This window comes from Alnus glutinosa, chromosome 8 (genome assembly GCF_958979055.1).
Source record: "Alnus glutinosa chromosome 8, dhAlnGlut1.1, whole genome shotgun sequence".
NCBI classification, from domain to species: Eukaryota; Viridiplantae; Streptophyta; class Magnoliopsida; order Fagales; family Betulaceae; genus Alnus; species Alnus glutinosa.
Genome location: NC_084893.1, coordinates 13,144,529 through 13,171,061, shown reverse-complemented (window position 1 = coordinate 13,171,061; position 26,533 = coordinate 13,144,529). Strand labels below are relative to the sequence as shown.

The window sequence follows — 26,533 nt, the reverse complement described above, 5'->3', positions numbered from 1 at the left end:
TCACGAAAAAAGGAAGTAGTGCAGTTGTTGCATTTTATTTTTCGGTTTAGTATTACTAAGAGACCAGCAATATATAAATTTAGAATGTAATAAGCATTGAATGTTACATATTTAAACTCCTTAACTTGCATATATTAGCCCCTTAGTTTTATTATAATTGTTAAAAGACTGAAATTCTTTGAGATAACTGTTGATTTGTATTCTATAAATCAAATGATTTAAATGATTTGATTACCGTAGATTAAAAGATTTGAAATTATTCAAATCACATGTAAAGCTCCATAAATAAAGCCTTGTAGTCAGATCAAACATGAATGAAAAATGTAGCCTACAAGACTTTAACGTGTAGATATAAGCATGCAGGTTTGTGCTCTAAAATAAAGGTGCTGCATATATATTTGACGATGCCCAGTCAGATGCCTTGCTTGGACCTATTTGTTTGTATCTTTATGTTTTCTTCTTTTTTTCCTCTGTTCTCAAGAGTCAAGATATATACATTAACAAACTCCAAACACAAACAATTTTAACCTTTGTCGTGCCCGAACCCCTCTTTTTTTTTTTTTTTTTAGAAAAAAAAAAAACCACCCTCCAAAACACAGGTATCAAACATACCAATTTTTCAAGCACTCTTCCTAGTAATATAGAGAACCTACCTCAATGGCTTTTCTATGCACTCATTCCGATAAACCATTTTTTTTTTCGCAAAACGCTATTCATGGAAAAACAAGGAATGAGAGAAGTTCTCATAAAGATTGCTTTTCCTATCACATATATTGAGAAAATACATGGATCCTTTCTAAGCAAAACTGCAAATCCGTAGATTCAAAGCAATAACAAAAACAAAACCAAACGAATCGGAATCGGCCAGTGCAACACTTTCTACTTTCGGATTTTCCAGTTATGAGATGTTCGTGGCCCACTTGAAATGCCCTCATAGTAACGGGTTTCAAGCTTCTGGTCGTTCCAGGCCTTCACAAAATACGAGAAATGTTCATGTGCAGACTCAGAGGAAAGATCAGAGAAAAACACGTTTTTCTCTTCTTTCAACCAGGTAGCAAACTCATTATTCTTTGAGAAATAGTCATCATTGGAAAGCACTTGGACCTCCTGCTTCTCACAAATAATAATAATAATAAAATTAGAGAATGAATATTTAAAGACAAATTTGAATACCTTCACCACCAATCAACTAACAGAAAAAAACATGAAACTTCCATGCTTCAGCAATTCCTTCAATTGTCTAAACCTTACTAGCCTTCTAAAGAATAACGTTTAAAATGGTAAACAAATGATACCAAAAATAACGAAGTTTTTAGTTCTCCCTTCTCTTTGCCTTTAAAAAAAAAAAATGTTAACATAGAAATTATAAGTTAAATAGTCTGCATTAAAGATGGTCTCAACTAATGAAACTGAGGAAGAAAAATGCATAGGTTCTACAACAGCTCCCATTTTATTGCCACGACAACAGAAATTTTAAACCAGGTCGAATCAGTATTCGAGTGCTGCTTTCATTAGGACCTTTTATCATCCAAGAGTCTGTCGTATTCATCTAAAGTGGTGGACAGTGGACAAGTTCATAAACTCCATGTTCTCAAAACAATTTTGTCGGTAACTCAACAACTAATTGCAACTAGGCTAAATTGACTGCATCAATAACAGAAAGCATGATACTATTGATACTGTGTAATGTGTATGAAGTAGCAAATATGTGTTTTATATATATATATATATATAAGTAATGGCAATTCATTAATAAAGCGCAGAGAGGGCACAACCCTAATATATAGGAAGTATACAAAAGAACTCCTAAGAGGAACGAACAGAAAATAAATTTAAAAAATCTGCATAAGTAAAAACACTCAAACTATGATGAGCCGCTGTCCAAATATATAACATGTTAAGCATACATTTCCGTAGCTCCAACATGGATGTCTCTACATTTTCAAAGGTGCCGCACATTCCACTCTCACCAAAGAAACCACATTAAACATAACGGAACTAACCGCCAAACTTCCTTAGCTGGACCATACCCAAACGAAGCACCCCAGCTAGTCAACAATTCCGGCACCCTACATGGCATAACTCACTCTACCCCAAATAAAGTAAGAATGTAACTCCATAGATCGCGAGCAACTTTGCAATAAAGTAGCAGATCTTCAATGGACTCCCCACTCTTTTTACACATACAGCACCATTCAATCACCACCACATTCCTCTTTCGCAAATTGTCATGCGTCAAACTTTTACCTAAAGCTGTTGTCCATACAAAGAAAGCCACCATCGCTGGAAGCTTAACACGCCAGATACTCTTCCAAGAAAATGAAGGGCCATCTTTTCTATTTAACACTTCATAAAAGGACTTCGATTCAAATAGACCCCTTTTGTAGAGGCTCCATACTAACCTATCATCCTCTCCATGTCGAATCAAAATAGAATAAAGCCAAACAAAGAAAAAAAAGTACCATCTCCATCTCCCAATCCTGGACTAGACTCGTAAAAATGACATTCCACTGAGTAACTCCATTTTGAACAACCAAATTATTTGCCACCCTCACATCTTTAATCCTCACAATACTAAACAAAACTAAAAAACATTGCTTCAAAGATCTATCCATACACCACAAATTATGCCAGAAGCTTACATGTGACCCAACCTCAACCTCAAAACAAACGAATTTATGAAACTTATCCCACTCCCTTCAAATATGTTTCCACACGCTCACTACAAAAGTACCCAACACCTCTTTAGAACACCACCCACCCCTAAGACTCTCAAATTTGACTTCAATCACCATTTTCCAAAATGCCTCTATCTCCCTACCATACCTCCACAAGCATTTTCCCAGGAGAGTTCGATTAAAGTGGATGAAGTTGTGTACTCACAACCCACCTGATTGTAATGGAGTATAGATCCTGTTACATTTTACTAAATGGAATTTTGCCTCATCTCCAATGCCACCCCATAAAAAATCCCTTTGAAGTTTATCAAGTCGATTAGCCACGCCCATTGGAATAAAGAACGACAAGTAATACGTAGGAAGGTTGGAAAGAGTACTTTTAAGAAGAGTCAGCCGACCACCTTTCGACAAAAAATACATCCGCTTCCATCCAGCCAACCGCCGTTACATTTTCTCAATAACACCATTCCAAATAAAAGTGGCTTATCAGAAGCACCCAATGGCAAACCCAAGTATGTCATAGACAAAGATGCGACCCGACATTCAAGGAGTTGAGCCAACCCTTCGACATCCTCCACCTCACTGATAGGAGCAATTTGTTATTTTCCTAAGTTAATCCTCAATCCCTGAAGCTGCCTCAAAGCATAAGAAGATATAGCGAAGATGTCAAATTTGTTCTGCTTGCACACAACAAAAAATCAGCGTGTCATCGGCAAACAGTAAATGATTCACAACTAAAGTATCAGAATTAGGGTTGTAAGCGAACAAGGCTACTCGTGAACATACTCGGCTCGACATAGCTCGGCTCAGGATCGGTTCCTTTATTAAACGAACAAAGCTTGAACATTTTTTAAAGCTCGTTTAATAAACGAGCTGAACATGCCATTACTCGGCTCAGCTCAAGATAGCCTCGTGAACAAAGCTCGTGGAAGCACGACCCTGCTCGATGGGCTCGTTCATATATATATAGGTGTGGGGGTGTGAGTGGAGATTTGTCTTAGTGTAAATTTTATATTATATAAAGTTTAAGTTTTTATTTGTTTATTTTTTATTCTACTACAGTTTACATAAGCCTAGTTATAGTGTTATTATAGTCTAGTGTTTTTCTACATAAGCCTATTATTTTCAAACTTTTCATTCACAACTCACAAGCCCACACGGTCATGCAAAACGCAAGTCTTTTCACACAAAACGCAAGAATGCTAAAAGGGATCAAGAAATGTAGAGGGAGCCAACTCTCATCCATCCGAGCATCTCGATCCTTCCTCTCATTTTCAACCTTGGAAGTCGCACTTCTTTAATGCTATGAAGAGACCTCCCCTCTGATCGAGATATAGCTTCTTAAACACGCTTCCAGTTCCAGAGTATATTTTTTTATTTCTTCGCAAAGGCTGATTTGCTCATATACATATTACATCGTGTTATGATCGTCATCGTCCAATCAAGCCTACCATGAACGCTCATCGCACCAAACACCACTCCGCAAACCCTAACTTTCCCTTCCCAATATAAAACCCCCCTTCTGCATTTCTGAATTCCTCTTCTCCAAATCCACTAGGCGGTGCGGTTCTTGTGCGGCCAGAGCCACCAAGCAACCAGCCATGCAGATCATCGTGAAAACCCTAACGGGGAAAACAATAACCCTAGAGGTCGAGTCCTCTGAAACGATCGACAATGTGAAGGCGAAGATCCAGGACAAGGAGGGCATCCTGCCGAACCAACAGCGTCACATCTTTGTCGGAAAGCAGCTCGAGGACGGTCGGACCCTCGCCGACTATAACATCCAAAAGGAGTCCACCCTCCACCTGGTCCTACGCCTCCGGAGGTGGGAAAGAGCAGAAGTGATCAGAAATTTTTTGTTGTTGAAATTTTTTGTTAATTACTTTGTGTCTATGTTAACTCGATTACTCTCTTGCATAAATAAATTTGAGTTTAGAGTTATTTATCCTAAAATTTCATTGGCAATGTAATTTTTTGTGAATCTCTTCTTCTCCTTCATTCTCTTAACCTATCTTCTGATATTGTCATGTTGTTCATCTTCTGTGCAAAAAAAAAAAAAACCGAGCTCGAGCTTGGGCTCAATTCGAGTTCGTTCATTTCAGAAATAGGTAACGAGTTCGAACCGAGTTCAAACCTTAAAAACCCTTAATGAGCCAAGCCTCGAATAGAAATTTCAAAAAAATTCGAGCTCCCGAGCCGAGTTCGAACACACTAAAAAAAATTCGACCAGGTCCAAAAACTCGAACTCGACTCGATTCATTTACAGCCCTAATCAGAATCCCTGGATCCCACTTAAAACCTTGTCAAGTAGCCCTGATCCATCGCTGCAATCAACATATGGTTTAATGCCTCCATAACCACCACAAACAATAAAGGTGAAAGTGAATTCCCTTGTCGCAACCAACGAGTGCTATTAAAAAAACCAAACAGGGTTCCATTCACCAGAATAGAAAATCTCACAGTAGAAATACAAATTTTATCCAAGCCCTCCATCTCTCCCTAAAACCATAACGCTACAGCAAATAGAGCAAGAAATCCCAATTAACATGATCATATGCCTTTTTCCAAATCCAGCTTGCACAGAATCCCAGATTCCCCCAATCGAATTTGACTATCCAAGCATTCATTAGCAATAAGCACTGAAACCAAAATTTGTCGACTGTCAATAAAAGCATTATGTGCATTGGAGATAATTTTGCCCAATACTAACTTAAATATGTTCACAAGAACCTTGGAAATAATCTCAACCCCCCCGCCCCCCCCCCCCCCAAAAAAAAAAAACCCAACAAAACTAATAGGGCGAAAAATCTTTCACATCCACAACACAAGTCTTTTTTGGAATCAGAGAAACAAAAGTAGCATTAAGACTTTTCTCAAACAAACCTCTATTATGGAATTCTGCCATAAGATCCTTTTTCAATATTTCCCAACACTTCTAAAAGAAAGACATTGTGAAGCCGTTTAGACCCGATACCTTATCTCCATTCATATCCCTTACCACATCCCACAGCTCCTCCTCCTCAAACTCTTTTTCTAACCAAATACTCTCATCTGCATCAATGGATAGGATAGATAGACCATTGATGAGCATTGAATATTGCATATTCAAGCCCCTTAACTCGCATAAGTTAGGCCCTTAGTTAGTTGTGATATGATGTTTTGCATTGTTTTTATGTTAACAGTATTCTCAAGACCTAAAGGAAAAATACAAGTACTTCTTTGGTTTAAGCAAAATCTAGCATTCTGCAAGGCAAAGAGTTCGAGCACAGCACCCAGCTTAATGAGCTCGAGAGCAATTTACAATGCGCTCGGGCTCGAGTGCATTACCCAAAACATCAAGCTCGAGCGTACCTCAAGATAGGCTCGAGCGCAATCGCGCGGCAAAAGCTGACAGCAAGGCAAAATCAGAAAAGGAAATAAGTTTTACTTCTCCTACTTGGACTAGAAGTCCTAGAAGACCACGAATTAGACTAGGGTTGCCCTTGTACTCTATAAATAAACCTCTAATTCATACTTTAAGGGGCATGCCACAATTGAGAATAGAAATCAATAGAATTAGTAGCTAGTTTTAGGAGAAAGTGCTTCAAAGTTCCAGCAGCGATTTGAGATGGATTTCTCTCAGACAAAGATGATTTCCAGCATTTCCATAAGCGGCTAATTCATCTGTAGGGTATTGATGTAGCCATTTCCAAGTAATTATGGTGTAATTGTATTTTTCATTGGGAATTCTATGAACATAAATGATGGTTGTTTAATCTTGAGACTATGCTTTAATGTTTATATTCAATTTTAGTAAACCTCTTATCTTGTCTTAGAAATAAAGTTGTTTATTTCTATTGAACTCAACCTTCATATTTTCTGTGATTGTATGAAGGATGGTTTTACAACGGTTTTAATGGACACAAAATCAAGAGGGATTAATAGGCCATGCCTAGGAATGATGAATTGCTCTACACCCTAGTTAGTTTAATTTAGGTAGAATAATTCATGCCTTACCGAAAGATGAGTTATGATTATCTCTTGATTACGTGTAAGCTAATTATAAGATTTGATAACTTCTACCTAGGAAAGATGGATCGTACCGCATCTTAGTGGTTAGGTGAACGATCTGTGCCAACCAAAGATAGGTTATTCTTATCTCTTAATAAAATAAATTTCTTGACGACATCGTTGGGTGCTTGACAAACACACACAAGTCATATCATTCATGTAAGTGAAATTCCCCATGTTAAATGCAAGGGATAATTGTACCGTTGGTCCTTGTGGTATGCCATAATTATTTTTCACTCCCTATGGTTTAAAAAGTTCAAGGGAGGTCCATGTAGTATGCAATAATTACGTTTTACTCCCAAGGTCGATTTTCTGTCCACCATTTTGACAGAATCTATTAGCCCTACACGTCAGCACCACGTGTCGCCAACTTATTGGCGACACGTGTCCATCTTAATAAAAAAAATATAAATTTTTAAAAAATAAATAAATAAACTTATTTTTTTAAAAAAAAAAACAAAAAAACAAAAACAAAAACCAAAAAAAAAAAAGAAAAAAGGGCAGGTTTGGGGTGGCTGGGCCACCCCCAGTGGCCGGGGGTGGGGTGGTCGCGGCCTCCCCGGCCATTGGGGAGGCCGTGGCCACCCCCAGAGGTGGCCGGGGGTGGCCATCGGGCCACCCCTAGTAGATCTAGGGGTGGCCTTCTACTAGGGGTTGCCCGATGGCCACCCCCAGGCGGCCTGGGGGTGGCGCGCGGCCACCCCCATTGGCTGGGGTGGCCTGCCCTTTTTTCTTTTTTCTTTTTTTGGTTTTTTTTTTTTTTTTTTTTAAAAAAAAAGTTTATTTATTTATTTTTTAATAAATTTATATTTTTTTATTAAATTGGACACGTGTCGCCATCTTATTGGCAACACGTGGCACTGACGTGTAGCCGTCAAAATGGTGGACGAAAAATTGACCCAGGGAGTAAAACGTAATTATTGCATACCACAGGGACCTCCCATGAACTTTTTAAACCATAGGGAGTGAAAAATAATTATGGCATACCACAGAGACCAACAGTGCAATTATCCCTAAATGCAATTTACCATTATTATGAGGTTAGTGGTGAAATCAATTCCCTATATCTTTTCCATACTATCTTACTCTTACTTTTATATTTTTATTTAGTTTCAATTACAGAACAAAAATCAAATATCTTTTCTGAATTATATTATAATTAATTTCAATAACTTAACAACCCACAGTCATTGAGGTTCGATACTCTCACATAAACCCTATCCTACAAAGATTCGTTCTATTGCGAGTGGTTTATTTTATTATTGACACACTCCACACCACATCAACCATCTACCCTTGGCCTCCAAGAACATTGCTCAAAATACAATTTATTGTAATAATGTACTATATGCTCCTTTTATCTCTAAAGGATTCTTGGACATTGCACCATTTATATTCAAATAGTTCACATGATTGAATTTACGATGTGAGTTGGCCACCCTATGAAAAAATTGTGTTTTTTGTCCCCCTCCTTCAGCCACAAAGCTCGTGATTTCTATCACCAGTTCATTTCCTAAAAAATGAGAGTTTTCTCCAGCTCTCTCAACATATCTTTCTAACCCTTTCCTCCTCCTCTAAGCAACGTCACCCTTCAATTAAATCCAGCTCTCGGATACCCTGATCATATTACGTCTCACCAAGAAGTACTTGGTACTAAGATCATTGGAAGAACAATACCTAAACCCCTATGGTTGTGCCGATATGTCTACAGCAACAGTAATTCATTCTTTTTCTTCCCTAAATCACCAAACACTTCCTCATTCCATTTCTTCAAATCCGCCTTCAAAGCTTTCAACTTATTACTCAAAACGTAACTTGGTAATCCATAAAACTCATAGAACATCCACCAAGTTTTAACCTGATCAACAAAACCATCTTATGTCAACCACAAGTTTTCAAATTTAAAATACTTGCTCCCTCCTCTAGGCGCCCCACAATCCAACAGCAAAGGAAAGTGATCTAATAGAAGTCTTCGCAATCTCCTCTGTGTCACTTCAGGAAAAAGCTCTTCCCATTTCGAAGAAATTAAGAATCTATCAATTCTAAACCATGTTTGATCTTCTTGATTATTCGACCAAGTAAATTGACCACCTTCAAGCGGAAGATACAACAGACTCTGCATGAATATGAATTCTGAAAACTCTTCCATTGCTGTAGAATAGCTAGAAACACCTAAGCTCTCCCTTGGAAATTGAACCATATTAAAGTCTCCCCCAATACACCATGGCATCTCCCACCAACTCATTAGCCCGACTAACTCATGCCACAGTTCCCTCCTATCCATGTCATCATTCGGATTGTAAACCCCCCCAAACGCCCATACAACATTATCAACAGTATTGTGCAGAGAACAAGCAACTGTAAATCTTCCTACACACTCCTCAACCTTCTCGACCACCCGTCTATCCCACATTAACAAAATCCCACCCGACGCACCACTTGCTCCCATATAGCACCGATCCACATAATGACAACCCCATAGACTTTGCACCACCTCCCTTGAGATAACTGCCATCTTCGTCTCCACCAAACATACAATATCCGCCCTCCAATCCCTTAGAAGCCCTCTAATCCTCAACCTTTTATTAAGCTCATTTAGCCCTCTGACATTCCACATTAAGATTTTAGGCTCCATAAAAAACGAGATGAGCCCATTCCCTTATCTCGGCCTCTAATAGAATGTACACCCTTCTCATATTTAAGGGACCAAGCAAACCTATTTAATTCCTGCTGACCTTTTACCCCTTGTCTACATTAATAGAAGTTGTATACTTTGCCATTTATTGATATCGGGTAGCTTCAATCTCTTCAAATAACACCAACATATTATCCTCATAACCCTTACAAGATAACCCTACAACTTGATAAGAAATATGATATATTGACACCCCAAGACACAACTCATGACCTCCTTTCCCACGTGCCAACTTTTACGTTTACTTTTTTTTTTTTTTTAAGAAAAAAAAACCCTAAAGCTAGCTAGGACCACCTTGCCCATGTGGCAAGGTGGTCAAGAGTTGTGTCTCAGGGTGGCAAAAGATCATATCTCACTTGATAAAAGCCCTTAACTCTTTCAACCACCAACCTAGGTGACACCCTAGGATGATGCCCATCTCCCACATCCACTACTAGGGGTGAGTAACAAAGGTTCGCACTCCTCCCAATCCCCCCTTATTTTATCTTCTTCATACTGTAACAGAAGGTCTTCAGGTAGAAACTTCTACTTGTCCAAAGAATACTAATAGAAGACTCCCACATCCTCTCCCACCTCACCCTTGGAAGTAGACCCAATCTCCATTTTGCCACCACCGCTCTCCTGGATGAAGCTCCCACCTCACCCTGGTCTAAAATGACTTCTTCTGTGTTGCCTCCCACCTTGACCTCTACCAACGGACTATTGACCATCTTGACTTTCGAGACTCCACCAACGACCAAAGTTTCTTTTGCAAGCCTTTGATCGACAAACTCTGAACCAGACCTAGAAGAATACATCACAGTAATCGACGGCGAACACCTGGAGAGTTGTGGAGCTTGCGGCAATCCTCCACCAGCTTCCGACATCTCTTGGGCAGGTCTCTCTTCGGCTACAAAGCCAAGCCCAAACATACCGGTGGCCTCATCGGCATTGTCTGAGCAAAACCCAGACTGGCCAGACGCTACTGCAGTATATTCTGAGTCCGATCCATTCTTTCCAACTATCAAAGCCTACGGCGAGCTTCTGACTAACAACGCCAGTTTGTACTCCTCCATCGCGCATCGCACCCTCAAGTACAAGAACGATGGTCTCTGCCCCAACTATAGAGTGAATCGCATGCTTCTCCAAGCTCCGACTTGTTCCCACTTCGGTATCGTCCATCCCCTACTTCACTCTCCAGAAAGCCTTTGATTGTGGGTTGCGACGTTGATAGATCAGGCCAGAAAATCCTGGCTTTTGATGACGGGCCAACTCATCCTGCCACAACTTGGACTGTGGAATTGAAACATCCCCACATGGGCCTTTACCTTTAGACCCAAAATGCCCACATTTTTTAGTCCCCTCTTCCGGTTCCATATCATATGCAAACCGGCCCAGTCTGAGATGCTCCATACACCACCTGTCCACATCCTTCCTGAGCGATATTAAAAGATTTTGTAACGCTTGTGCATTGAATGCTCATTCTTCAACAAACTGCAACGTCTCAGACCATAAGCAAAGAGCGTGATCTCCGGGCGCACATATCTCCTCCTTTCCAATCTCGTCCGAAGCTACCAGGCTGGATGATGATCTTTCCCATGCTACCCTTGGTCAGTGACTCGCTTTCCGTTTCTACCCTCTGCCCTGCCACCACTTCCGCGAAATTCCGACGTAGCAAACACTACTTTTCAAGTTTTCTATGTATTCCATTCTACAATCTAAACTCTAGAGTCATTTTATCTGGATCCTGGTGGCCAAAATTTGTGACTGATTATCAATAACAGTGAGGGTGCCAAAAATTCGAATTAAATTGAATTAGTATTAGACATTCTTAACAAACATTATATGATACTGAATTAAAGAAAAAGGAGGGAGGGGGTGTTCACTGGCAAAGAGAATAAATACTTTTACCTTGTGAATAAGAAATTTTTGTGTCCATGTAGACACTTTTTGTCAGCTTTATATCTGGAGTTTGGGATCTTAATGGGAGGTAGAAGAGAAGATTGAGCGAAATAATTTCAACAATATAGGATGCAGTAAATAAAAAGCAATTAATTATTACAGCATGGAAAGACCTCAAACATCAAAGTTCTCATCTTACTAATAAGTAAGAGGACTTACCAAGTGGCGATCACTTCTGTGATGTTTACTTTTGTGCTTATCCTTTGACTTCTTTTCTGAGGCAATAATGACAAGTCAATATGATAAAATTTTGCCAAGAAGAACCTTAAATACTACTGGATAAGGCATGAGTAACCATTCAGGACTTTTATAACTTTGCACAAATGGATAGGAAAAGTTAGCGTACCAAAGAATAAATACGAAGTATTTACCAAATACTATTAATTAATAAATCATGCCAAAAGAAACTAGAAAGGTCTTTCTCTCCCCTCATAAACCTAGGCATCACTAACATGAATGATTTGGTGGAAGAGTCAATCATGTAAGGGCTTCAATTCATGAAGTATAACACAAAAATAAAAAGCATTTTCTAAATCAGGTTGTTGATCCCCCACCAACAATGCAAACACTGAACAATTTAAACCAGAATAAACATAACAAAGATTCCAATACATGGTTGCTAGTTAAGTACATTAAAAATTTGTAGTATTCAATTAAATAGAAACTGGTTGCATTTAATAATCAAAACAATTGTTAGCCTGTTAGCATCTTCAGTAATGAGTATGAAGACCGTCTCTGCACCAACTCCATCTCTAGAAAACAAATAATTAAAGAAAATCACTGTTTCCTTAAGATTCAGTAAATCATAAAGGCATATATAGCAATAATTGGGCCCATAATTGAATACACAGAAAATTTGACAAATTAATAGGCCTATTGGTACCTTCAGAACAGAAACCATGCATCAGGTAAAATGCAAAGAGATGGTTTCATACTTCAATATAAACTAATATATTACTATTGAACCATGACTTTTCTGAATGCAGAATTAAGACTTCAATATTGAAAAGCATACACCTGATCTTCAATCCCTGAAAACCGACGACGCTTTTTTCTTCTCATTTCTAATCAGATCATATCATTACGTATTTGATTTTAACATAAGATTCAAATCTTATCTTATGTTTTTTCATCTTACTCATCTATTTAAGTTTTAATCACAAAATCTCTATCAATCTCTACTTTCTAGTTACCAATGGGTGAAGGACAGAGCATAGGCCATTCAAAAGAGATATAAAAATATCCAACTTCAAATAAGGATAATCAGCCCAACCAAAATATCAGAACCTAGGACACAAACGAACATGTCCAGCAGAGCGTTTTACACAAGTAGCACTAGAACATACAACAGAAATTCAGCCCACTCTGTGCTAGTGTTGTCTGGAGCTATTCCGGTCAGTCACATAACCTTTACCTGCCAAATCCACTATCACCTCATTCTGCTTTTCTTTTCTTCATTCAATACAACCTAAACAACTTTCGGAAACCCCAATACCTAACGACCCATTATATAAGTTGGACTGCAATACATTATGCAATTATTTATGACTAATTCGAATTTCCCTGAGAAGACCAAACTAAAAAAGTTTAACCCAATAGCTTTGCTTTGCCTCCATTAAGACCTCTTGAATTTATAAAATGGGCAGCTTCTCAACACTTATGAAAGCAGCCATTACAAGACATTTAAATTGATAAGTAAAAATACACAACAGTACCCAATTCTCTTAGTTTTAACCTAGAATTCAAGTAATGGGTACTGCTAAACTTGCTAATCACAACCACACCCAATTCAAATTCCATCTTAAACTAATAAAACTATTTAATTTTGTCATGATCAATGTTATTAACATACCAAAATACCAACATAATAAATCTAAGATTTATGAAATGCAATTTAAAACCTTTGTCAGAATGGCGCTGGGAGTCCTTACGGAATTTCTTGTCCGTTCGCTTCTCTTTCTTATCACTCTTCCTGCTCTTCCTGTCGCCATCCTCTTCTGTTCTGTGTCTCTTGCTTTTTCTCTCGTCTGTAGTTCCACAAGAAATAACAACAAAAGTCCCAAAGAAAACACACAGAAAATATATATATATATATATATATATATATATATATATATATATATATATATATTCATGCTTGGTTGGTCAGAAATTGTAGGAAAAAAAAAAAAAAAAAAAAAAAAAAAACCAAAACAGCAGAAAGCATGAAACAAAAACAAAAAATATTTTCGTTTTGGTTTTTCATGGCTTCCTCAAAGACTAAACAGGGAGTAAGAATAGAACGAAGGGTGGAGAAGGAAAAGAGATGCGTGAGAAAATATTTATTACGTACCTTCTGAGCCCGAAGAATATGAATTTCTCTTCTTGCTCTTTTTCTCCTTCGACTTCCGATCGCTTCCCATTCTGTTTTTTACACAGAGAGAGAGAGAGAGAGAGAGAGAGAGATTTGGGTAATTTGGGGATCCAAAGGAGATGGCGTTTGAAAGGTCGGAGCGGGCGGTTTTCAACGTGACCGTAAGCGAGTGGAGCTACTCGTAAGCATACTTACTAAAGATTGACTTGGGATTGATTAATTTATTAAACGAACAAAGTTTAAACATTTTTTTAAACTCGTTTAATAAATGAGCTGAACATGTCAATACTCAGCTCGGCTCGAGATATGATTATGAACAAAGTTCATAAAAACTCGACTTAGCTCAATAAGCTCCATTTTAGAATCTATAGAATTTAAAGACCACTATTACTTATTAGTCTTAGTCAGTTAGACATTTAGTTATCGTTAAATGTCTCTTTAGTTTCCAACTTTCTCCAAATTCCAATACACAATTCAATGACACGGATCTACAGATATATAAAGAAAATGACTAAAAGCATAATGAAGATCAGATCCGGCTTCCATGCGGTAGTTTTAAATTACCGCATGGGTGCTGTAGTGAAAAACGGTACCGTTTTCCACTTAAAAAAAATTTGCAAATTTTTTAATAAATTTAAAAATTATAAAAATAATAATAATTAAAAACAAAAATTATATTAGCCGATCTGGGGTGGACGAACCACCCCAGTCGGCTTTGGGGGTGGTCCGGCCACCCCCAAAAGGCCAAAAATCAAAAAAAAAAAAAAAAAAAAAAAAAAAAGTTAAAGGTTTGGGGGGTGGCCGGACCACCCCCAAGGGCCTGGGGGTGGTTTTGACCACTCCATACGGCCGATCTGGGGGTGACCGAGCCACCCCCAAGGCCTTTGGGGGTGATCCGGCCACCGGCCACCCCCAAAATCCAAACATTTTTCTTTTGTTTTTAGTGTCTAAGCCTTTTAGGGGTGGCCGAACCACCCCCAAGGGCCTGGGGGTGGTTTCGACCACCCCATACGGCTGATCTGGGGGTGGCCGAGCCACCCCCAAGGCCTTTGGGGGTGGTCCGGCCACCCCAAACCCCTAACCTTTTTTTGTTTTTTTTGTTTTTTGGCTTTTTAGGGGTGGCCGAACCACCCCCAAAGTCGGCTAGGGTGGACGATCCACCCCAGATCGGCCAAGGGAGCCACCCCCTTGGGCAATGCCGGCCACCCCTTTAGTTTTTTTAGGTTTTTATAATTTTTGTTTTTAATTATTATTATTTTTATAATTTTTAAATTTATTAAAAATTTTGCAAATTTTTTTTAAGTGGAAAACAATACCGTTTTCCACTACAGCACTCATGCAGTAGTTTTAAACTACCGCATGGAAGCCAGATCCATGAAGATCCAACGGCTCTCAATGTTTCACGCATAGTCTGCATAGAGAAGACTAGAAGTCTATAGAGTCTTCAACACTCAAGCATTTAATGCTCTCAAGTCTCAACTACCCACTGACCACACCATACATTCAAATTAATGACATTTGCCATGCGGCATCTCTCTCTCACAAATCACATACAATTCACAAACGTCTCTCTCTAACCCTCACTGGCGCTCCTACATCTCTCTAGAAAACCTCTTTGGCTTCTGTGCTTCTGGCTTCCCTCCCTCCTTTTTTCCCACAACTACTGTCTCTCAACACCGAGCTCACGGCTGGTTGTCCCCTTTTTGCCATGTTTGGTGCGATTTTTGGAAGGGTCGAAGGATCTCATCTTTGGATGTAGATCTACATTTCATTCTCTATTATTACCCAATACGGGCCTCACTAGTGGGTTCACTGGCATCCTCCGAGTCTCCTGATGACTGGCGTGTCCCCAACATCCCCCTATGCATCGGCGCGTGTCATGCAAATTTGGTGGACATGCGCCCCCAATCCGCCTTCCCCACTTCGGCTTTAGGTGGATTCGGCAAATCGGCGTTCTTATTGATGTTCGTTGTTGCAGATTTGATTTTTTTGTTTTTAATTTATTAGTTTTTTGTGAAGAACACTTCATTTTTTTTCATTTCATTGACGATTTTGTGTTTCCTTATTTTTTTTTCCCCTTTCTATTGCAATGTTGCTCTCTGTTTGGGGTTTCAGAAACAAAGGAAAAAAAAAAAGAGCTCGAGCTCGTTCATTTAAGAAATAGGTAACGAGTTCGAGTCGAGCTCGAACCTCATAAATCCTTAACGAGCCGAGCCTCGAACAGAATTCCTAAAAATTCTCGAGCTCTCGAGCCGAGTTCAAACACCTTAAAAAAATAAATCGAGCAGGTATAAAAAAGCTCGAACTCGGCTCGACTCGGTTCATTTGCAGCCCTAGTTTTCAATAACGAAGAAGGAGTCGTTTTATTTATTGTTTTTACTTTGAGTCATTTTAAGAAAGAATAATACTAGAGGTACTTACAAACTTCTATAAAGAGAAGTTTACAAACTGACATAGAATATGAGGTGGCATTTTATTAATTAAAAAACTCATTAAATCTTCCCCAACCACACTGCTCTAGCCACGTCACAAAGATCCGACAACCATCAGAAACCGACGAGAAAAAGATCCGGCAACAGAGAAAGAAAGATTCAGCAACAGCGAAAGAGAGAAAGGAAGAGAGATCCGACCGGAAACTCCCGCATACCGGCCGGATCTCTCTCTGTCAACCCACGCACGGCCAGATCTCTTTTTGTCGCCGGTGGTGTATGAGTCGGGGTCGGGAACGCTAGATCTCTCTTTCCCTCGCCAGATCTCTCTCGGTTGCTGGTGGTCGGGGTCGGGGTCGAGAGCACCGGGTCTCTCTTGCCCTCACCCGATCTCTCTCTTTCGCCGATGGTCAGGGTCTGGGTAGACGGCCGGATCTCTCTATTGTCAGTGTTTGGGGTCTGGGTCAGGAGCACCAGATCACCATGTCACCGTCCACCCCGTGAACTTCCCGGATCTCTCCTTCCTTCACTGGTAAATTCTGACGTCAAGTTATAAATGAGGCTTATTATATTTTTCAATTAAAAATACGCCACATCATATACCACGTCAGTTTGTAAGCTTTTTTTGTAAGCTTGCATTTGTACCTGTAGCAGCTCTCTTTAACAAAACGACTCCAAGTCGAGTCATTTAATAAAAAAACAAAGGCTCCGTTTTAAAAACAACTCCACTTGGAGCCGTTTTAATAAATTGACTCAAAGTAAAAACGATAAAAAAAATTTAAAAAAAAAAAAAAAAAAAACTGGCTCCGTTTATAATTATTTTTATTTTTAACCGGTTTTCTAAAACCCTGCCGATTATCCAGTTGCAGCTATTTCCAGTTTTCCGATTATTAATTGGCGGTTGCCCATGTACATAGCTACCTGGTTTCATCACATATAGTAATATATTTATAACCCTAACCTATATACTATATATAGCACTAATTAATATATATAAACCAAGATATAGTATATCATATATAGCATTATAGTATACTATATATAGCATTATACATAAGTTGTATTTAAGGCTGTAATCGAGACAAGTCAAACTTTAAGATTTTAAGATTGGTTCGTTTATGAGTTGAGCTTGAATATTGAATTAGAGCCGATTTATGAAATCTGTGCTCAAGCTCGGCTCATTTAAAACTCGAGCGAGCTTGAGATCATTCGGAATGTCATTCGAGTTGAATCGGGTTACTCGACAAGCTTGGTTCAACTAGAGCTCGAGCTAGCTAGATTATTAAATTTTTCAATGTGCAATAAAAGCAGTGTTCAAGCCCGAGTTTGTGAACAACCTCTATACAATTATTAATAACATAAATATGTAATATGTAATTATATAAGGCATATTATAAAATATAGCATAACTATAGTTATAATTACTAACAAATTAACAATATGTTATTACATATAAGTAGAGTTCATAAACTATGGGCAAATAATAAGTCTAATATATTCTATATAATTAAGTAACTATATATATATATATATATGACTGATTAATTAAGATTAATTAAAATAATAAAACATGATTTATAAAATTAAACATGATTAAGAAAATTAAGTATATAAAATGAATAGTAAAATGTGATGAGGGGATAGGGTAATCAGGCAGTAATCCGCCTTACGGGAATGTAGTGCAGACAATGGAGTGTATAAGAGAGTATGAAACAACAATTTCAATAATTGCAAATGTATTTATTCTAGCAATAGAATGCACTTATAGAAATTAGTAGTTGAAGACTCTGAATTGAACCGATAATCCTGTTAAAAAGCAATCTTTACGTAAAGTATTTTTGTTAATCAGAATGTTGCAAATATAAAATACTAACAATTCTCTTGCTCATCTCTTTTATATATCCGCAATTGAAACTGTGAAATTTACGGGTGGTCCAATAAATTAATCTATGGTAAATTTGCGAATTTCTTGTTACGTAAATAGACTAAAAATATGTAAGACAATGAAACCAAACATCTATCTTTTTATTAGTGAAAACTTCACTTATAATCCCTGATCTTTCATCACTTTCGAAATAAAATACAAAAACTTTAAAAAGTGTCAATTTAAGATATCTATCTTTCAAATTTTTTCAATTTCAACTCTCCGTTAAAATCTTTCGATAAATCCTATCAAAATTCACAAAATCTTGATTTTATCTCATCACATTCAAAATCTTTATTTAGAAAATTTCTTTGAGTATAATTTATATCAATCATCATGAGAATGATCTCCTATTTGTCTTTTATACTATTGTTTTGAAATATTGTGCATTTGTGAATAAAATGTACAAATATTTACCTATTTTATTTAGGTAGATATTTGCACAACAATATGGACAGTCGTCCCTTTTTCTTAAAAAAATGTTTTTTTCAATTGTTTTTAATAATGTCTAGGAATTCAATAAAAAATTTACATACCTTTCGTTAGAAAATCTGAAGGAAAGATTTCATTGAATTTTTTTTGAAAATCACGACTCTTATTGAAAAAATTAGAAACGAATCGGAATAGTTCAAAATTGAGAAAAAATAGGGTAATGACTTGTGCTTTTCAAAAATATATATATCTTTGATGAGTCCTATTCACATTACCAGTGTACAGGAATTGTTTTTACAACTTGAAGATCTAAACTTCTTTCACCAACCCTTATTTTCTTTTGTTTGTGCTTATAGTTGTTGATGAATCAAAACGAAATCTCACGATAATTAATCAGAGGACAGAAATGGAGTCCCACTTTGTTCCATCCAAACAATTTGTTAAAGAAATTCCAGACAGTAGATGGGCTTATTAGAACACAAACTTGTACTTTCTTGAATAGTGCCTTAATGTCTGCACCTCTATACTAACATGCAAGGAGGGTGCCAATACCTCAGACAAAAAATAAAAATGAAAAATTCATTTTACAATCCAAGTAGATCTAATATTATTATTATGCTTGGAATTGGAGAATATACAAAGTTTGAAAAAGAAAGACCAATTCTCACCTACCCTCTTTGATAATCTCATGGAGCATGGGTTTAGAAGCATTTGCTGGTGAATTCTCTGCATCACCCACCATGCTTGTACTTGCTGATGAGTTGTGATAGCTTGCATAGGTTCCTTTGTTTGCAACATCACTCATTGAGCTGGTTACATCATCAAATTTCCAGTCAGTCAAATATCCAGGCCTTGAAGTTACAGAGCTCACTTCAATATCTCCGGAAAGCATTGCCACCACACGCGACATTGACGGCCGTAACGTTGGGGATGCTTGCGTGCACAAAAGAGATACTCCTATCATGCGTTTTACTTCTTCCTCATTGAACTCTGATAATGTGGAGTCCATAAGATCAACTTCACTGTTGTTTTCATGCAAGTGCCAAGCCTGAGAAGGATATGCGTTATCAGGCTTCAGAATATGTTAGTATCACAAATTGTTACAATGAGTCAACTTTCTAAGGAATATACTAAAGAGGTGGTGGATGTGAGCAGTCCAATTGTTTCAACGAGTCTTAACGGTTCAGAATATAGTACAAACCTGTTGGAAGTGAGTATTCTAATTGTTTCAATGAGGCAACTATATTTGCACCATATTTAGATAAATGTGCTGTGGCGTATGGCTCATTTTGTGATTCTAAGAAATCACTCTGTTTTAAGCACTCTTATGTAAAATGTGCTATGGCATATGGATAACCGACACATCCAGATTGACATTTCACTATCAATGAAAGTTAGTGTAACTTCATAAATCAGGATCCAAGTTTTAATCTTGTTTCAATATGTATAGGTGTGGATGGTCATGACTATCATTAACCTGGAACCCATAGCTACAGAGCGATAAATGCTACTGGAACTTTTTGAAGTGGACTGAAAAATCCATCTCATTAGAAGACAGATAACAATGTAAACATGGAGCACAAAAATATTGTTCATACCCACCCATTCAAGAAGATAAACTTTTTCTTCCTCCAAGCTTGAGTCAGAATTTGGCCTCCCGCTAACAATCTCCAGAGCCACAACACCAAAGGCAAACACATCAGCCTTCTCCGTAAGGTGCCCACGCATGGCATACTCCGGTGCAAGATACCCACTACATCAGTAACAATCATATGCAAAATTTAGTACAAGAAAACTTTAAAAAAAAAAAAAAGAAAAAAAAAGAAGACAAAATAAAGGATTATATAGTTCAGAAAGACAAGGTGCCTAACTAAACCATATGATCTTACATAGTTCCTGCAACGCGGGTGCTTATGTGGGTCTTTTTATCATCATAAAGCTTGGCCAAGCCAAAGTCTGATATTTTGGGGATGAGATCAGAGTCAAGCAGGATATTACTGGCCTTCACATCTCTGTGTACAATTCGAAGTCTTGACTCCTCATGAAGATATGCTAAGCCTCTTGCTACGCCCAAGCATATATCGTAACGTGTTGACCAGTCGAGATTTAAACTTCTTTTTCCTATAAAACTTAATCTGCTTAATACATAACACACACACACACACACACACACACACATATATATATATAGAGAGAGAGAGAGCAAGAGCAAAGATGCATTCACATACCAAATAACGCTTGATCAAGACTTCTATTCTCTAGAAACTCATAAACAAGTAGTCGTTGATCTCCCTCAATGCAACATCCGTACAATTTCACAAGGTTGCGGTGTTGCACAGCAGATATAGTAGCAATCTCAGTTATGAACTGGTTCTTTCCTTGGTGTGATGCTACAGATAGTTGCTTCACAGCAATTACTCTCCCATCATCAAGTGTTCCCTATTTAGTACAAAGTTTTAGAAACAAAAAAATGTAACGGAAAATATTTTTAAAAACCATTAGGAGGATGATTTTGATCTATCAATGAAAATAGAAAATGATAGTCTGGCTGAGTAGGGTCAATGGCTTAAATACATTTAATTTACACCACTTATCTGATTGATGGCCCAAGTACAATCTATGCAGAACCAAACCAGAATATCCATTTATAGATAAAACTTATGAGGATAAAAGTCAAACATTGTAGTTGCTTGTTTTCACCATGAAATTGTATGTCCAGTCTAATCGGTTTCAATTGAAGCCTCATACTTCAAAGGAGAAGTATTAGGCAGGGACGACAAGGTTACCCCATCTAAATGTTCTGACAAGCATTAGATTGCTTTCATTTGGGCCACAACTTCCATTTTTAAATTCAAAAACTTGTTTCCAGAGTATTTTTTCCTCCTTTGATACACACAATACATATAGCAAACTGTAAATTACCAAAAAGATCAATCTATAGATCCCATTGCATAGATCAGGTATAAAGCCATACAAAATGTCCAGAAAAGAACAAAACAAGAATGAACCCAGTATCTGATGCTCCTAGCAAAACTTAATGAAAAATTGTCCTGTGTGTTAATGATACTCAATTATTCAGTCAGAACCTCCTAATACCAGAACATTTTGAAAATATTATATTCTCACAAGATGTGATTCCTCAAAATTCTATGCCCTCCATCAAATGTTATCAAATCTAACAGACATCGGCAAGATATGATTTTTCTTAAACATTCCATTTCAACAATCGAGAAAGAAGTTCCCAAACTTTACACCATCCGTGAAAAAAATAAATTTCTGAAATAATCAGTTAAAAATTTCACTTTATATATATCTATATATTTTGCAATCCTTCACTCTATAAGCTTTTTCTGTTAATCACTTATTTTTAATAGAAAATTCTAGCCAATTGAATTATAATGGCATATAATGGGAACTCGTTTGAGCATAGAATGCTTTCTTCTTTTAAGAACAAGCTGCATTGAAGAGTCCTAATTCCAAGGTAGCCCTAAAAAAGGAATAAAAATCACAATTTGGAGTATGTGTAACCGGACCAAAGAAAGCTAAAAAAAAAAAAAAAGCGTATAGGTTTTATAATATGGCAACTTATACAAGTTTGAATTTGGGAAAATGGCGTGAATCAGAAAAATAACTACAAAATCTGTTTCTTCATTTGATTAAGAACTTTGAATGTCTTTCAACTTCAAAAGATAACCATAATAGAAAATCCATGTGTAGTAGAACTAGTAGAAGATATAGAAAAGGGCATATGGATATCATTGAACAGGAAACCCCTGCAATTGGGGATCCCTCCTCTTATCCTCTATGGGCAAGGGAGCCCCTCTCACAATCTCCCTGTTATTGCCCTGTCCCCTCTTTTTGGGCAAGGAATAACAGGGAATCCGGATCCGGATATCATATTATGAATCTTTAAATATTTTCGCATCACCTTACTTCTACAACAATTGCAATTTCCAGCATCTTGCCAATCACAAGCACAAGATACCATGGTAAGGAGTGCATGCAATTTCACAAAAAAGAAAGGCAGGAAATATAAGGAACAATAAATAAAAGAAAAGAAATGGTGAAAAGGTGATGTTGCAAGCTGTGCTTCATTACTTCTTGGAAATTGCAATAGATATATAACAGCTCTAGAGTATTATATCAGATAGTCAACTAAATTGTTGTCCACTGACATAGGTTCAACCACTTACCTTAAAGACAGGTCCAAATCCTCCCTCTCCAAGCTTATTAGCAGGACTAAATTCTTCTGTAGCTGTCTTTAGTTCAGCGTAGCTGAAAGTGAATGTTTTAACATCTATTCCCAAGAGCTCTGCAATTTCAACATGAACACAGGTTGATCTACGTATCAATTTGCTTAAGTGGTTTGTGAATGAAAATGCAACATAGTTTTTACATGTTAAATTGAGGATGTCTCCTCTTGTTAAGCAATAATCATCAATGTGTTTTAGTCCAAAATGTTGTCTATGAAATAGACATATATAGAAAGTTGTCTATAGAATGGGGCTTTATGGGCGAAGTGTAATGTGCCTACGTAATGTGGGATGAAGAACCAATAAAAAAAGACAGATTTTGATAGATTTTAGGGTGATTCGAGGTACCCTGGACCTCTCAAGGACAAACGTGAGTTTGCTAATATAATTCTTTTCATACTTTCATTAATCAAGCAACAAGTTATATAGGCTTACAAGACTAATAAAAACATAATTGAAAGACAACTCTAAGAGATAAGTATGGCATCGCCTTATCTCCTACATATGATGCGTTTACAACTTCTATACAACTCTTGTACAACTCTAACAACTTTTTTTTTTTTTTTTTCAAACTAACCATTGGATCCAATCGTTGATTTTAAAAAAAAGTTGTTGGATTTGTACAAGAGTTGTATAGAAGTTGTAAACAAATCATATCTCTTGTACTTAACACAATATCCAGCATGCAGAGGCCACCTCACTAATAAATAAATAATAAAAACTCACATATAGGCAAAAGTTCCATATTTCTACTATGTAGACTAAAAATGAATGAAGTTCGACAACTAGCATAGGCGTACAATATGATTTTTGACTTACCCGCATCATCATTGGTTGGAAGTTGTTTTCTTCTTCGAACAATATAGAAAACCAGAAAAACAGATAGAAAGCTTAAAACTCCAGCACCAACAACGACACCTACGATCAGACCAGTCCTATTCTTCTTTTTGCTTGGAGGTTTGTTATTAACCGTGGGTGTAAAATCTATACAAAAGCAAGGCCATCAATAACAATGGTACTAGTGTGTGAGGAAAGCAGTTCTTAATCCTCTGAATTGCAACTACAATTTTTGCACTATATTACCTGGGGTAGCACTGATGGCTGAAATAGAAGGTCCATAAGTACCTTGACTAGGTATGCAGCAAGTTCCTTTCCCAGCCCAAAAGAGATGGACTTCAAGGTAGTTTTCTGATACCTGGACCTGAAACACCTTTGGAACGGGTTGCATAGAGACTCCACCAGCCTCCCTTCGTATGTCAAAATCCTTTGAAACAAGATTCCCCTGGAATAAACAAAGTCAAACCTTGAAACAAAACACAAATGATGTCAATATCCATCATATTCAAGGTAATTTCTTGATTGATCTATAAGACGGTCGCTAAATTTGTTAAGACACTTTTTTCTGTTTTGGTTGAGAAATATCCATCATGATCTCTTAAAATTTGGCATTCTACTAATAGATTTTCTTAACTATTGATGAGGATTTTGTTATATCAGTATTTATCACTTATCATGTATCATAAAAAATAAAAATTAATGCTTATCGAAAGAAAACTTATATATATTGGGTTGAAAGAACTTAGAAGGTAAATGATTTCAAAAGACAACAGTTTTGATTCTAAAACAATTCAATAATATGATCAAGACCTGGATATAAATATCGAAGACACGCCTCCCAAGACTTTGCCACGTGGAAGTGTCTGGAAAAGCTGTTTCTACAAACTGAAGCCTTACAGTGTAGTTCCCGTTCTCAAGCCCCAAGCCATAGTACCTTAATGATGAAGCAGAGAGTCGAGCTGTCTGGAACAGCTCTGAGTCTATACTTGTGAATTGAGATAACAAGGTACTTGTGTACTGAGGATTACTGCTCCCAGTGAAATATCCAACATTGCTAACAGCCCACCTTTCTGTGTTGGTCACATAATACGTGGCTGGACCAAGTGTCTCGTTATCCCTCTCATAGACAATCCCATCAGAAGACGTAATCTGAGGACCACCACACTTAATGCCAAAGTTATAATCTGAAATCCAATACAAAAGAAGCACTTAGTCAATGTGTAAGCTTAGAACAGGTGATTGAATGTACAAGGTTGGATCGTGTATATCCTGATGTGTTCATAAGCATGTTATGCATTTCAACACTGGATATGGTTTAAGTTAGAAGCCTAATTCAAGTCGTCCTTTACTATGAAACTAAAATGTTAGGTGTAAAATTGTTCAGCTCATCTTTTAAGTTCAATTTTTTTTTTTGTTGGTAAATTAATTGTGAAGCATAATTGCCAATGTTAGCCCTTTAAAAAGATATGTCCAGTCCATTTTTTGTAACTATTTAAAGATTAGGAATGCTTCCTGATTGTACTGTATCCATATCAATGTTTGGTGAAAATTTGAAGATGGATCACTTGTATTCTCCTTAGAAACACCATCCTAGAGTAGAATCTTCTCCTTGTTTACCTCTGTACCTACTAATCCTTTCCAATCTAGTAATCAAGAGTGTATGCTTTTAACTGTACTTACATATTCCAGGGCCTCGATTGCAAGAAAAGTTTTGTTGTAGACAGTTCAATCCTGAAGGCAAACCACTAAAGCAGAAGGAAATGAACTTAGACAAAGACTATTGTATTTAATGCTGCACATGAAATGCAAATTATAAGCAGCATATCTGATTCATACAAAATATTCTTATTGGGATTAATTTTAACTCCTGATAAGAGAAATGCTTCCTTGGTGATATGCAAATAAGTATTCTACTAATAATACTAACTCATGATTAGAGCCGTCAATTTTTGACACAATCCGCGAACTCGATACGAAATTAAAGGATTAGGGTTAACCTTCAAAGAATTCGGGTTATAAAAAGGTTGACCCGTTAGACCCGTTTAATAAACAGGTCATTAACAGGGTCAACTCATTTGACCCACGGGTCAACCTGTTTGACCGTATACTATTTTTTTTTTCAACATTAAAAAGCAAACCTAAACAATCACGTTACCTCTCTCTTTCTCTCACTATCTAAAGAGTAAAGACTAAACTAAAAAAATTTCACAAAATACAAAACAAATCTTTTTCTTTTATTGAGTTAGAACTTGAACCAAAAATGCAAAAACTAAAAAAAAAAATAGCCGAGTGTTTTTTTTCTTCAAATTTTCGAACTTGAAGTTGAACCAAAACAATTAAACAATAAAACAATGCAACGTTTCATACTTTCAATTGTGGAGTAACATGATTATTCAAACAATATGATTTTCTTTAGTTTATTTTTGTGTTTTTATTTTTATTTTTATAAACTTTAATATATAATGGGTCAAACAGGTCGTGTCAAGTCGTGTCAACCCAACATACCTGTTTAATAAACGGGTCGTGTTAGAGTTGACCCTTAATGTGTTGACGGGTCAAACGGGTTCACCCGAACCCGGCACATGAACCCGTTTTGCCAGCCTTACTCATGATATCCCCATGATGAAAGAGGGTTCTTTGAATGGGATATGTGTTTGGTTGTCTAATGCAAGATAGACTAGATAGTAATTGCAACAACTACAAGTAACTACGATATTGAAATCGAACCTCGACAGGACAGCAAATTTCCATGAAGAGAAATGTTAATATTTAGGAAGAATTGATTTTATATTTGTTGTTAAATCTAACCTTATCTTTTTTCTTTTGTTTTTTGTTTTCTTAGATAGAAATGATGTCAAAGAGCAAAGTTTCCTATATTTTTTCATGTACTCAATTGGGATTTGATAGTCCCCCTTGCTAGGTATCAAATTGCCTAAATGCT

General features: G+C 37.1%; 2 protein-coding genes across 5 annotated transcripts in view; both read right to left on the bottom strand.

The window, feature by feature from the left end:
- Window positions 1–740: 740 nt before the first annotated feature.
- LOC133875818 (style cell-cycle inhibitor 1) lies at window positions 741–13,890 on the bottom strand. Of its 4 annotated transcripts, none has more exons than XM_062314056.1 (4): window positions 13,697–13,890; window positions 13,296–13,391; window positions 11,524–11,579; window positions 741–1,110 (listed from the first exon to the last, which is right to left on the bottom strand). In XM_062314056.1, exons 1-4 carry the CDS (start codon window positions 13,764–13,766, stop codon window positions 880–882), a joined length of 453 nt encoding a protein of 150 aa, XP_062170040.1. In that variant the 5' UTR covers window positions 13,767–13,890; the 3' UTR covers window positions 741–879. The 4 variants fall into 4 exon arrangements, with proteins under 4 accessions (XP_062170040.1, XP_062170038.1, XP_062170041.1 ...); XM_062314054.1 differs by having other exon boundaries at window positions 13,266–13,391; window positions 13,697–13,888; XM_062314057.1 differs by having other exon boundaries at window positions 741–1,107; window positions 13,697–13,887.
- Window positions 13,891–18,900: 5,010 nt separating this feature from the next.
- LOC133876557 (probable LRR receptor-like serine/threonine-protein kinase At1g56140) overlaps window positions 18,901–26,533 on the bottom strand; it is a 29,420-nt gene continuing 21,787 nt past the window's right edge. Inside the window, exons 16-24 of the mRNA XM_062314863.1 lie at window positions 25,273–25,337; window positions 24,403–24,776; window positions 23,839–24,037; window positions 23,575–23,739; window positions 22,696–22,814; window positions 20,731–20,941; window positions 20,392–20,623; window positions 20,105–20,255; window positions 18,901–19,550 (exon numbers count right to left, since the gene is read on the bottom strand). Of these exons, the coding sequence (XP_062170847.1) occupies window positions 19,167–19,550; window positions 20,105–20,255; window positions 20,392–20,623; window positions 20,731–20,941; window positions 22,696–22,814; window positions 23,575–23,739; window positions 23,839–24,037; window positions 24,403–24,776; window positions 25,273–25,337 (1,900 nt within the window). The 3' untranslated portion in view covers window positions 18,901–19,166. The remainder of the gene's footprint in view (window positions 19,551–20,104; window positions 20,256–20,391; window positions 20,624–20,730; window positions 20,942–22,695; window positions 22,815–23,574; window positions 23,740–23,838; window positions 24,038–24,402; window positions 24,777–25,272; window positions 25,338–26,533) is intronic.